This window comes from Nannobrachium achirus, assembly GCF_963921795.1.
Source record: "Nannobrachium achirus genome assembly, chromosome: 8".
Classification (NCBI taxonomy): domain Eukaryota; kingdom Metazoa; phylum Chordata; class Actinopteri; order Myctophiformes; family Myctophidae; genus Nannobrachium; species Nannobrachium achirus.
Window position 1 is genome coordinate 55,748,857 of NC_137817.1, and position 13,142 is coordinate 55,761,998.

Genomic DNA, 13,142 nt, shown 5'->3' on the forward strand with positions numbered 1-13,142 from the left:
TGGGAACCCCAAAAATAATGGACAATGGAACCCCCACCCTGAAAAGCACTTGGAATGTAGGAGTTGAGGCTCAGTTCCACAGATCAATATCAATCAAAAAGCAGATCTACAAGCTCACAACACCTCGCGTGATCTGCTATTTTCAAATTTTTTGCTCTCTTTCTTATAATTATGTTTTGACAATTTGGCTACTTACCTAACTGATTATGTTTATTTATTTATTTATTTTTTTAGGTACTACAAGTACAAATTTCTTAAAAGTCCTTAAATTGTCACATCACTGTCATCCGGGGATCCCCCAAAATCATGTGGGCCTCAAAGGCCATTGGGGGTCCCGAACCACATGTTGAGAACCACTGGACTAGATCAGTGGTTATCATTGGAGGGTCTAGGAGGGGGTTCCAGGGAGTCCCAGCTAACTGATTGATAGTTTAAGTCATAACATTAATGTTAGTATATCTTTTTGGCCATATCTCTGGTCTGTCTCAGTTTTACTCAGAACGGCTGGGTTTCTCAGAATTCAGTTCAGAACAAAAGGCACTTACAGTAAGTACCACTCCAAAACGAAGGCTGCAGGGTCCTAGAGGCAAGGCTGTTTTGGAGAGCAACAACAGCGCTGTCGCAAACATTATGAATTAACTACGAAAAATACATCAATAAATGTATTTCAGGTACATTTTCGGTCCCTGCATCCTTTTGCCTTAAGTGTCGGGGCAGGACATTTGCCACTAAAACGTGTCAAAGTGGAATGGTGAAGAATATACCACTGATAGATTATATCAAAAATAATTTAAATGAAATCCTGCCAGCGCCTTGTACCATGTGCCTCCTCTACACAGCTGTGATTCAGTCTGAACCAAACAGATCACAGCTGTTCTTATACCTCATACAATCACAACGTCAAGTCTGATATTGTTGACTTTGTACAACTGTTCTTCTAAACGATAGTTTGTTTTGTGTTTATTTGGCTCCGACAATAATTATAGTTCCTTCGCGAATCTGCAAAAAAATGTTGCTACAGTATGAAACATTTAAACAAATCAGCCCAAATTAGTAGGTAAATAAGCTGGCTACCGCGTAAGCATGCTTTTGTTTTGTTTTGTTTTGTTTTGTTTTGTTTTCCACGCCTTCTTGGATGAGCGGTGGATCTTTGAGACCCGGGTTTGAATCCCAGGTAGGGGGAATAAAACGTACAGTGGCTTCAGTGAGTGTCATGGTGGTACAACACAGTATAATCCATTTAGTCCTAGAATTATTGAATGCTTTAACCAGTGAAAAATAGCAGATATACAAGCTCACAGCGCGGCACCGATGTAGATCTGCTATTTTTGAAAAAACTCATGAAAATGTGTGCAAATCTTTGAATATATGTATTTTCAAAGCGAACGTTTGTAACTCAAATTTTGCTTCTGGGTGGTCCCTGGAACTAAATATTTTGAGATGCGGGTCCGTGGCCAAATACATATAATTTTGGGGGTCCTTCACATGAAAAGGTTTGAGAACCACTGACATAGTAGTCTCTCAAGAACAGACAAACTGAGCTCCATTTAAGTGAAAAGGACCTTTTCTTTGACGATGGCTGGCCAGATTGCTGACATAGAAACATGGGTTTTTCAGATTTTTCAGATCTACAAGCTTGCAGCGCGGCACTCGGTGCCGCGCTGTGAGCTTGTATATCTGCTATTTTTCAATAGTTAAAGCATAAAATAATGATACACAATAATGTGTAGCTGTTCTAAACGGAATAAATGAGGCTACGCGTCAGTGTCAGAAAACAATGCGCTGCATCTACAGACATGTTCCTACACACTCTAACAACCTGCGACCCCGAGGGGTTTGGGGGCTGAGGTCATATTTCTGAGAAGTGGGACGATAAATAGCATCAACACAAACACACACACACACACAAACTCTGGAAGTGTAGAAGATTGCCCCTTACACTCAGTACAATTAACTCGGAATTTGCTGTGGACAACACACATGCACGTACGCACGTGTACACACGCGCACAAGTAGACGTGTGCACAATACGTTTCTGGAGTTATCTCTGAAAGTGTACGAGATCGGCCCTTATACTTTCAGAGAACAGTTAGCTCTCTGGATTTTGCTGTGTACACGGCCCACTCGCACGCACGCACACACACCCACGCTTGCGTGCACGCTCGCACTCACGCACGCACACACACACGCGCACACACACACACACACATACCGGTACAGTACACATACAGTCAATCCACTCTCCCATATTTTGCAAGCAGCTCTTTTCAGCCACTTCATGATGGCTATCTCCTCTCTCTCTCTTCTCATGTTACCGTCCAACTTTTCACCTCTTTTCCCGTTATTATTTCTCTCCTCTTTCTTTCTTTCCTCCCTCGTATCGGCCCCTTTGTGGCGGTCAGCGAGACCAGGCTTGTGAATGAGGCCCGCCCCAAATTGTGGATGCACACAAACACACACACACACACACACACACACACACACACACACACACACGCACACAAGCACACACAAGGGGAACAGTGTCAGCACTTGAATGTGACTGGGAGCTCTTTGAAACGTGACCCTGGTTGGCGCGCTGCCAGAACAGGTATTCATGTCTGCGATAGCAAGCACCCAGCTGAGGTCGGAAAACACTGACGAGACCCGAAGCCGCGAGTGTGTGTGTGTGTGTACTTGTTTTATTAGGCTACTATATTTGTCGGTAAATGGCCCTGAAAGTAGAGATTTGGGGAGTGTCTGTGCGCGCGTGCGTTGTGTTCCACCAGACGCCCAGCTGTGTCTATCGCGTTCGCCACGCTCCAAAGTGGATTTCACAGGGTGAGATCTCCCATCACTGACGTGGCTCCCAGTGCATTTAGCCTGCATGAAGCTATGTGGTGATGGTGCAGGCAGATAACAAGGTCACCGCTCTGTCCTATAGAAGGTGTAGTGTTGTAGGGAAAGGTCCGCTGACTGCGGCACCACCATGGCTGTTTTCACAGCTGTGGGGGAGGAACAGATTTAACCCTTTTCCCTCCAGTAGGAAAAAGAAAACACACACCTACACACACACACACACACACACACACCCAAGTCCCATGTTTTTTGGGGGGCAAAAAAACTACTTAATAATTATGTCGACACAAAGGGAAGCTATAGCAGATAGTTTTTGGACGTACTTTGGTAGAAAATACTTGACACTTGACGCAATGACACACTGTTGACACCACTGGTGTGAATTCAATTCAGTGTTAAAGGAGTAGTTCACCCCCAAAATGATTTTTTTCCCCTATTATTCACCCCATGGATACTTGAGTTCAATAACATTTTGTTGTTTTTGTCGCATTCCTAAACCAATAATTTGAGGAGACTCTTTGTAGGCCCATTGATTCCGGATGGAGACCCAAATGCATGGGGGAATCAATGGGGGTACATTTATTATAATCAAATGGGGGGTGAACTACTCCTTTAACTGTTATTGAGGCCGAGGGACACAAACTTTATTTATTTATACTGCTATATAGGGATATACATGTCCCTCCATAGAGGGGACAGTGCAGGGACAGACATGTCCCTCCATAGAGGGGACAGTATAGGGACACACATGTCCCTCCATAGAGGGGACAGTACAGGGACACACATGTCCCTCCATAGAGGGGACAGTACAGGGACACACATGTCCCTCCATAGAGGGGACAGTATAGGGACACACATGTCCCTCCATAGAGGGGACAGTATAGGGACAGACATGTCCCTCCATAGAGGGGACAGTATAGGGACACACATGTCCCTCCATAGAGGGGACAGTATAGGGACACACATGTCCCTCCATAGAGGGGACAGTATAGGGACAGACATGTCCCTCCATAGAGGGGACAGTATAGGGACAGACATGTCCCTCCATAGAGGGGACAGTACAGGGACACACATGCAGAGACAGGGGACTCACAGGTAGCTTCGGTGGTCCTCCGGCTGTAGGTGCGGCGAGCGCGGTACCTCACCACCATCTCCCCGCTCTCCATCATGGGTTCGAAGGCCTCCCTGCACAGACACACACACACAGAAACACACATGCACGCTATTTACCATTTCAATTTTCAATGTAGGTATTTAGCAGAGCGACTTGCGACAATAAGCTATAGGTAAAAAATATCAATTGCAGAGACGGCGTAGTGCCTCAGCAAACTACAATTGCAGGTATGCCTGGAAACTAGCATCAGTCTAAAACAATAATAATCTATACATTGAAACTATATACCGGTAGGATACCAGGTAAACAATGAGCCTAGCGTCTGTCTATAAACACTTCTATCGATTCTATAAAGCATTATTTTACAAAGACACAATATAAAACCTTGACGCTCCTAGTATGAGTGAATAGGGCAAGCTTTGCGTAATGCAATTCCAATGGAGAAAGCTGTGTAAGGCCTGTATGTGTGTCTCAAAGAAGACAGTAAACAAATAAGCAATCCTTCTTCACTGTAGTCACAACACAGCTGTGACGGTTGCCTCTTTCCTCACACCCTAATTGGAAAGAATGTCTTAATGGTGGCGTTAAAACAGATGTCTTCTTATGCCATAAGAATGCATGGAAGGGCTGCGGGTTTGAAAACATGTCTTCTCTCTCTCTCTCTCTCTCTCTCTCCTTGGGTTTTGGCTACAGCCCCACAGACAGCCAGTATAACAGTCCAGTGAACTCACCCGAAGCGTGTCTCCTTGCGCCGGAGCTTGGCCACGTAGAGGGCCATCAGCACGGCCATGGCCACGGCGATGGAGACCGCCATCACCACGTACCACCAGTGCCAGGAGAAGGCCGGGGGCGTGGACAGACCTGGCAAAGAGAGAGAGTACTGTAAGTAAAGTACATTTTTATTCGCAGGGCGCCTTTCACAGACACAAAGTTTAACCACTTAAACCAGGGGTGTCAAACTCATTTAGGGCCACATTGGTCAAAAGGTGACTTGAGCTGGGCCGCAGCCAGCGCATGCGCACACACATCCAGCTAAGTGCCATTAAAGGAGAGCACACACTGGCCGCGGACGGCTGCGCAACGTCGCGCCGCGGTATCGGCGCACGTTAAGTGCCGCGCGGTAACCCCAACTGGATGTGGCGCGCTGCCACACAGCACATCCATTTCCCCCGGTGGGGAGAACCATGGGAGAACATGTTCACCGCGCGACAACGCTGGAAAAACAGAACAGCTGCGTATCGGCGCGGCAGGCGAGGCGGCAGACCCGCGGCTGCGCGCGTCTGACGGCGCCGGTGTGGGTTAGTTCATTGAAAATAATGGAGCTGTATGTTTTGACGCGCCGCTTCCGCGCCGCCTCAGCGTCCAGTGTGTGTTCCCCTTAAGTGTGCATATATATATATATATGTTCGCTTTTAAAAAGATATAGTCAAAGACTTGCAAAAGAAATGAAGATTTTTCAAAAATAGCAGATCTACAAGCTCGCAGCGCGGCACTCGGTGCCGCCCAGTGAGCTTGCATATCTGCTAGTTTTTAATAGTTAAAACATTCAATAATTCTAGGCCTAAATGGCTTAAAGGGTCGTGAAACACTAGCCTTACTTTGTACTTAAAAAACATAAAAATTCATAAATGATGAGTGTGTTAGATTCTCATAGGCGTGTCTAGAGTCAAGGTCATGCCAGTGTACAAGCATGACAGACAGTATTGACACACCCCAAATCTAACACGCCCATTATTGATTGGATTAGCTGTGTTTGCTTACATCACTGTGTACCATGAGGCCCGTGTTATGCAGCGGCAGCCTGCCGTGTTTTTACCCTGAAGTGGAAAAACAAGGGTTTCATGCCCCTTTAATTAACCGTAAACAGACTACTACTTGTGAGTTGTGCTCGCATTCTTTCGCCAGTGCAATGAGTACACAGTATATCCATGACACCATTCACAGCCACTAGCTGTTCCTCCGGCCTAGCTGAGAACAGACTTGGTAGATTCCTTCTCCACTGGAGGCTGAAGACCTGTCCTAGACGTTTGAAACCTTGTCTGTCATTGTCAGTGGATTAAAGTAACTAAGTAGATTTACTTAAGTACAATGTTGAGGTATTTGTACCTGACTTGAGTAGTTCCAATTTCCAATACTTTTACTTCTACTCCACTAAATCATGGCTCCAAATATTGTATTTTTACTCCACTACAATTGTTTAAAAACGTTAGTTACTAGTTACTTTGCATACAGAAATGATTATATTATAAAACATACACTAACCACTTTAGCCCTATTTTATACCTAGGCTATTTGAAATGAGCCAATCTACAAGCTCACAATGTGTCGCATCGCGACGCGTTGTGAGCTCGTAGATCTGCTATATCTACTTTTACTTTTGGTACTTTAAGTATATTGTGATGCCAATAGCCTACTTTCAAACTTTTACTCAAGTACATGTTGAATTCTGGACTTTTACTTGAAACAGAGTATTTCTACATTGCAGTATTGAAACTTCTACGTGAGTAAAACATTTGAGTTCTTTTCCCACCACTGATCATTGTATCGATGCTGTTTTGTCAAGGAAACTATTGTATGCATTGCTAATTTGTCTCAATCTCCAGGCCTGCTTCGACTGCCAAACATACAACATTCCCCCATCCCCTCCCCTCATCCGCTCATCCCCCCATCCTCTCCCCTCTTCCCCCCATCCCTCTTTCTCTCATGTCCCTCTCTCATTCTTGTGGTGTGAATAGTGTGTCTGACTCTATTAGACTAAGCAAACAGAGATGCTACAGACTAGAGCCCCGCAGTCACATCTAAATATTTATGGAGCGCATACCCAGGGGCGTCACAAGGGGGGGGGGGAAGTGGGACTGAGTTACTAGGGCCCAAGGTGGAGGGGCCTTAATTGTTTTATACTTTAGCTATTGAAAAATAGCAGATATACAAGCGCTGCGAGCTTGTAGATCTGCTATTTCTGAAAAGTTGTGAAAATGTGTGCACATTTTTTTAAATCTTTTAAGCGAACATTTGCAACTAAAATTTTGCTTCTTGGGGTTCCCTGGAACTAAATATTTTGAGATAGGGGTCTGTGGCCAAATACATATCATTTTGGGGGTCCTTCACATGAAAAAGTTTGAGCACAGCTGACATAGAAACATAGGTTTTTCAAAAAGGATTTGCACACATTTTCACGATTTTTCAAAAATACCAGATCTACAAACTCGGTACCGCGCTGTGAGCTTGTATATCTGCTATTTTTCAATAGTTAAAGCACAAAAATAATGCATTCCCAGTCTAAACGGGTTAAACCCCTTCGCACTATGAAGAACATTCATGGGGGGCCCGCAGTGAATCCTTGTAACCAGGGCCCAGAATTTGGTGTGACACCCCTGCACATACCCCCCCCTCCCTCCCTTCATCTGAGTTTCTCTCAGTGGTCGTCATCCTCTCTTCTCCTTTCTCTCCTCCTTCCCTTTTCTTTCTCCCTCTGGAGGTTCACATGCATGAAGGAGAAGTACGAGGTTTTGAAGAAGAAGTGCTTCTGCCATGTGAGGAAAACACCGCGAGATCACTTCCACTTGTTGTGTGTGTGTGTGTGTACGTGTATTATGTGAATCGACTGTTACTCACCTCTAGACTTCTCCATTCCTGTGAGATGAGAAAGAAGAAGATCATAACATTATGGGTTTATCGTTTTTTTTTTTTTTTTCAGGTTGATTACCACTTCCATTTCAGAGAAAAAGAAAGTACAAAACATAACAAAACAAAACATGCACTTATTCTTCTGTGAGCTCTGCTGTTTTCTTTGCTACGGTAGCTTAAACACATCTCAAAACTAGGACTTCAAAGGGAAGGCCATATCTATTTAAGTATGGCTATTGTGTTTTTCCCCCGAAAGACGAACCTTCAAATTATGACCTTCAAATGTTGGTGTTCATTGTAGAATCGTCCATATAGTTTAAACCCAGCATCATTTTCCAGAGGTTTTGAACAATCTCTATCGGTACATACTGTATCTTTCATTTTTTAATGTTTATGGCATGGCTCTGCAGGAGTCTAGATGTCTGTAAGAGGCTCTTTCTGTCTGTCTGTCTAAAAGGTCAACAGATGGTAATGTGTTTAACAGAGGATCAAACTATGGTTGAAATCAAATCAACTGCCTGTGCTCACATGAATAGTTTCTGACTGGTTATTAGAATTATTGCGTGTCTACTTTTGTAGACACACAATCGGGGGGAAGAGGAACATTACATAGTGCTGCTTTAATTATTACTACCATATACATTGTTTTGAGTAGTGCTATTACATTTAGAAAGGCCTCCTGTGTACAGGTGTTGAAAATTAGCACTCGTGCTATGCACTTTAAAGAGGGGGTGCCATAGTTTTGTACGTTTTCTGTTTTGTATGTGTCTTTTTTTGTGTGTGTGTAATTGAGGTCAGGAAACATGAAAAAAATAAAAAATAAATAAATAAAAATAAAAAATAATGAAATTTGATGTCATAAGACCTTTAAACAATGCACCTGACGTCCATGTCAAATGCATTTAACATAACACAAGATAAATGATGAGGATCCTCACCGGGGGTGATGAGGGTGAGGGTCTGGATGGGGGTGCAGGGTCCTTGCCCCGCCCCCGTGTAGGAACACACCCTGAAGGACACGTTGGACAGGGGGAGGGACAGGTTGATGGTCCAGTCTGTGTCCAGTCCTGTGTCCAGAAGGACCTGTGGTCAAAACAAAAACATTTCCTAAATGACAGAGATCAGTATTTACAGTGACGTGATTCACAGTAGCAGCAACACTGTGTATTACTTACAAGTAACAAGAACTAGACGTAAACAAAAAGAAGAAAAAATGTCATACATAAGCCGTAAGTACATTGTTTGGACATGGATTTTTTCCCCGTCTGCCAGATTAAATTGTGAATCCACTTTTAGTGGTATGATCTTTGAATATTGTGTGTGACAAATACAAAAACTATTACTAAAACTATCACTAAAAAGTAAGCCTTTCCACAAGGCATGTCACATGCGTGCATGTGTGCGTGGCTGTGTACGTGCGTGCTACCTGTACTCCGGTAGATAGTATATAATCCTAATGCTTGGTGTTAGGAATGGTGTACTCCAGTAGATATACGGTAGTATATAATGCTACCTGCTCCAGTAGATCTAGTATATAATGCTACCTGCTCCAGTAGATATATATAATGCTACCTGCTCAGTCTTAGGAGTGGTGTACTCCATGCAGTAGATATACTATATCGTCGTTGTCGGGTGGAAACCTTGTATCTCCAAGTTTCAAATTTGTATGCTCTTTCGCAAAGTAAAGCCCTGCTTGATCGTACAAGGCCATCACACAAAAGTAGTGAAAACAGCAGATCTACAAGCACACAACGCCTCGCGGTGCGAGGCGTTGTGTGCTTGTAGATCGGCTGTTTTCACTAGTTTAAATCATTTTTAAAATGAAAAATGCAAAACTAACGGTTTTGGACATACAAGGTTTTCACCCGCCAACGACGAATCGACTATATAATGCTACCTGCTCCAGCGGATATAGTATATAATGCTGCCTGCTCCAGTAGATATAGTATATAATGCTGCCTGCTCCAGTAGATCTAGTATATAATGCTACCTGCTCCAGTAGATCTAGTATATAATGCTACCTGCTCCAGCGGATATAGTATATAATGCTGCCTGCTCCAGTAGATATAGTATATAATGCTACCTGCTCAGTGTTAGGAGTGCTGTACTCCAACAGGTATCCCTCCAGGTCTCCGTTGAGCTTGCCAGGAGGTTGAGTCCAGGCCACCAACACGTCGGTTCCGTTCAGGACAGCGCTCACGTTGGCTGGAGGGTTGTCTGGCACTGAAACACACATCACATCACATCACCATCACTTCACTATCACCATCACCATCACCATCACATCACTATCGATTCACTGGAATCACCCGAGAGAGACTTGGAGTAGAACCGCTGCTCCTTCACTTGGAAAGGAGTCAGCTTAGGTGGTTCGGGCATCTAGTGCGGATGCCCCCCGAGCGCCTTCCTAGGAAGGTCCTCGATGCACGTCCCACTGGGAGGAGACCCCGTGGCAGACCTAAGACCAGATGGAAGGATTATATCTCCAAACTGGCCTGGGAACGCCTCGGTATACTCCCAGAGGGAGTGGAGGAAGTTGCTCAGGATAAGGAAATCTGGAAGTCTCAGTTGGAACTGTTACCCCCGCGACCCGATTCCGGATAAGCGGTTGAAGATGGATGGATGGATGGATGGTTATGTAGGCTAAGCGTTCCCTAACTTTTCAGGCCACAACCCCCCAAAATAATCATTTGAACTGGAGACACCCTCACACTGACAAGCACTTGGAATTGTAGGCATTACATTTAGTTTGACTCGGTTCCACAGATATAATATCCGAACTATTCGAGAACCCACTGAACCGGGGGGGAGAAACGTACAAAGCAGAGAAAAGGACAAAGAACAGGTCATTCGTCCTATTTATGTACCCTGTGCACAGTCTTTACTAGAGCCTGATGGATCACAATAATACTAGGAGTTTGATGGCAAAGAACAAGAAAAACATTCACAGGAATGTTGACAGGTCCATAGAGTATTAAGCGTAATTTATATATCTGTAGTCTGACAGTGATGCTTGCTTAAAAAGAATCATGATCACACACGTGCCTCCCGTCATAATCCATGTCATCACCAGTTTACTTCCCGTAAGCAAATAAAGAAAGCAGGTTGGAGTCTATTCATTCCAATGGGAGACTGAACCTGACACACCCCATGGTCGCTGAACTAAATATTGGACCCACCGATCGTCACAAGTCACACAATCTTCCCAAGAGTTTCACACTAAAATGTGTGCTCGAACACATGGTGGTTTTCAGGCAGCACGCGACACCCGCTGTATGAGGGAGTGTGAATGTCACTGATCCTCGGGCCAGTGTGGAGGCGGGAGAGCCGGCGGGCCGGGGCTGAGGGGTCAGCTAGGCGTGTGTTTGTTTTGACAGCCGCCGGCCTGTATGTGGGCTGTGGAAGGACAGGCTGCAATGCATGGTGGACCAGTGTGAATTGGAGGTTCTCTAGCTTTATTAGGGCAGAAACAGAGAGAGACAACACTGTCTGTATATCTGTCTGTCTGTCTGTCTGTCTGTCTGTCTGTCTGTCTGTCTGTCTGTCTGTCTGTCTGTCTGTCTGTCTGTCTGTCTGTCTGTCTGTCTGTCTGTCTGTCTTAGGGCTGTCACGATTATGACATTTACATTTTACATGATGATTAATTGTCACTCAAATAATTGCGATTAACGATTTAATTGTGTTTTTGTCGTTGGCAATTAGATTTCTGTTTGGCTTTTAGGCTTTGAAGTTGCACATGGCAGATATGACACATAACCTAAATATACAAAGAAATTACTGACATATTTAACAACTTTATACTTACAAAAGAACATTGATAGTGGAAATAGCCGATCTACAAGCTCACAACGCGTCGCATCGCGACGCGTTGTGAGCTTGTAGATCTGCTATTTCCACTATTTTTTTACTTTAAAAAATATATATGAAAAATTTTCAACATGGAAACGATTATGACGATTATGAAAAAATAATCGTGATTATGTCAAATAATTGCAATTAGACGATTATGTAATGATTGTGACAGACCTAGTCTGTCTGTCTGTCTCTAACCCTCACCCATTCTTTCCTCTCTGTTTTTTGTGCTTGCTTGCGTTTCTTTGTCTTGTCCCTCCCTCACTCCCTTTCTTAATCTTTTTTGGACCAATGTGCAGAAGAACTTACAATACCTTGTAAGTAACAGTTTGAAAAATGCACGCAGGCACGCATGTGCACACTTGCGTGCGTGCGTGCGTGCATTTGTGTGTCAATGTGAGTTTGGGAAACATGGCCCAGTCTACACTGCTTTCTCTCTCTTTCCCCTTCTCTCTCTCTCTCTCTATCCCCCTCTCTCTGTATCTCTCCCTCCCTCTCAATCTTTCTGCAATGCAAACCCCTCTCTCTCTGTCTATGTCTCTGTCTCTCTCTCTCTGTCTCTCTCTCTCTCTCTCTCTCTCTCTCTCTCTCTCTCTCTCTCTCTCTCTCTCCCTCTGTCTCTCTCTCTCTAAGGATGATGTTATCTGGAAGTGTGTGTCTGATTGTTTCCACATGTGGCCCCGGTGAGGACTGACTGCCAACGGCAACAAAAACAACCCCCATAACCTCCGTCATCCATCCATCCATCCATCCATCCATCCATCCATCCATCCAGCCATCCATCCATCCATCCATCCATCCATCCATCCATCCATCCTCTGTGTGCCTCCTGCTATCATCAATACTCCATCTTTATTAAGCTGTTTCTATAGCCAACTCTCTCTGTCTCTGTCTCTCCCTCCCCCTCCCTCTCTCTCTCTCTCTCTCTCTCGGTCTCCCTTCCTCTCATTCGTTCAGCGTGATTACACCCTCCTAATTCTCGTCTCTCTCACGTTTTTCTTTCTTTTTTTTCCCCCCACAGAAACAGAGTAATGACTTCAAGTGAACCAAGACGCAGAATGTCGAAAACGGCTCTGAGTGTAAAAATAAAAAAAGTAAAAAAATAAATTAAAAAAAAAGTAAAGATCTTTCTGAACAGAAAGTACGAAGTTTGGGGGGAAAAAAACGGAACAAAGAGAAATACACTGAACGTGATGTATGAACTGCAACAAAAGAGGAAACTGTGCCATGTCGTTTCACATTGAAACAGCTTTGCGTTTGTCAGAAAGTAAACGCTGGTATTTAGACGACATAGAGTGACATATTTAGAGTGACATACATGTGCAACGCTCGAAGTACTTTCTGTTCCAGTACCTCAACATCACAAAGCAATAGTTAGCAGTACAAAGGCCACAGCCATATATATTTAAAGTTCCTGTGATCCTAAACAGGGGTTCTCAAACCTTCCCATGCATAGGAACCCCAAATAGCCATAGCCTCTGGGTGCGGCCACATGAACCCTCTCTCGGGTGAACATTCCACTAAAATAGCCAATCTATGCGCATAATATGTGCATAAAGTGAGTGGCAAATCGAGTGGCAAAGTGAGTTTAACCTTGTTTAACGTAGTATAATGCAATCCGATAGCACTTTTCTGTTTGGATGTAGAAAGTAGTAGAAAGTATTTTTTTTTGTTCCCGCATAACTTTCGGGTATGATGATAATGTCATGCC

The 13,142-nt window shown here is 44.1% G+C and overlaps 1 protein-coding gene across 1 annotated transcript in view; it reads right to left on the reverse strand.

The window, feature by feature from the left end:
• The window catches only part of axl (AXL receptor tyrosine kinase), a gene marked incomplete at its 3' end in the record, with an annotated part of 66,112 nt that overhangs the window by 9,412 nt on the left and 43,558 nt on the right, over nucleotides 1-13,142 (reverse strand). The window contains exons 8-11 of the mRNA XM_080732003.1: nucleotides 9,663-9,802; nucleotides 8,518-8,662; nucleotides 4,684-4,813; nucleotides 3,932-4,023 (exon numbers count right to left, since the gene is read on the reverse strand). Of these exons, the coding sequence (XP_080588129.1) occupies nucleotides 3,932-4,023; nucleotides 4,684-4,813; nucleotides 8,518-8,662; nucleotides 9,663-9,802 (507 nt within the window). The remainder of the gene's footprint in view (nucleotides 1-3,931; nucleotides 4,024-4,683; nucleotides 4,814-8,517; nucleotides 8,663-9,662; nucleotides 9,803-13,142) is intronic.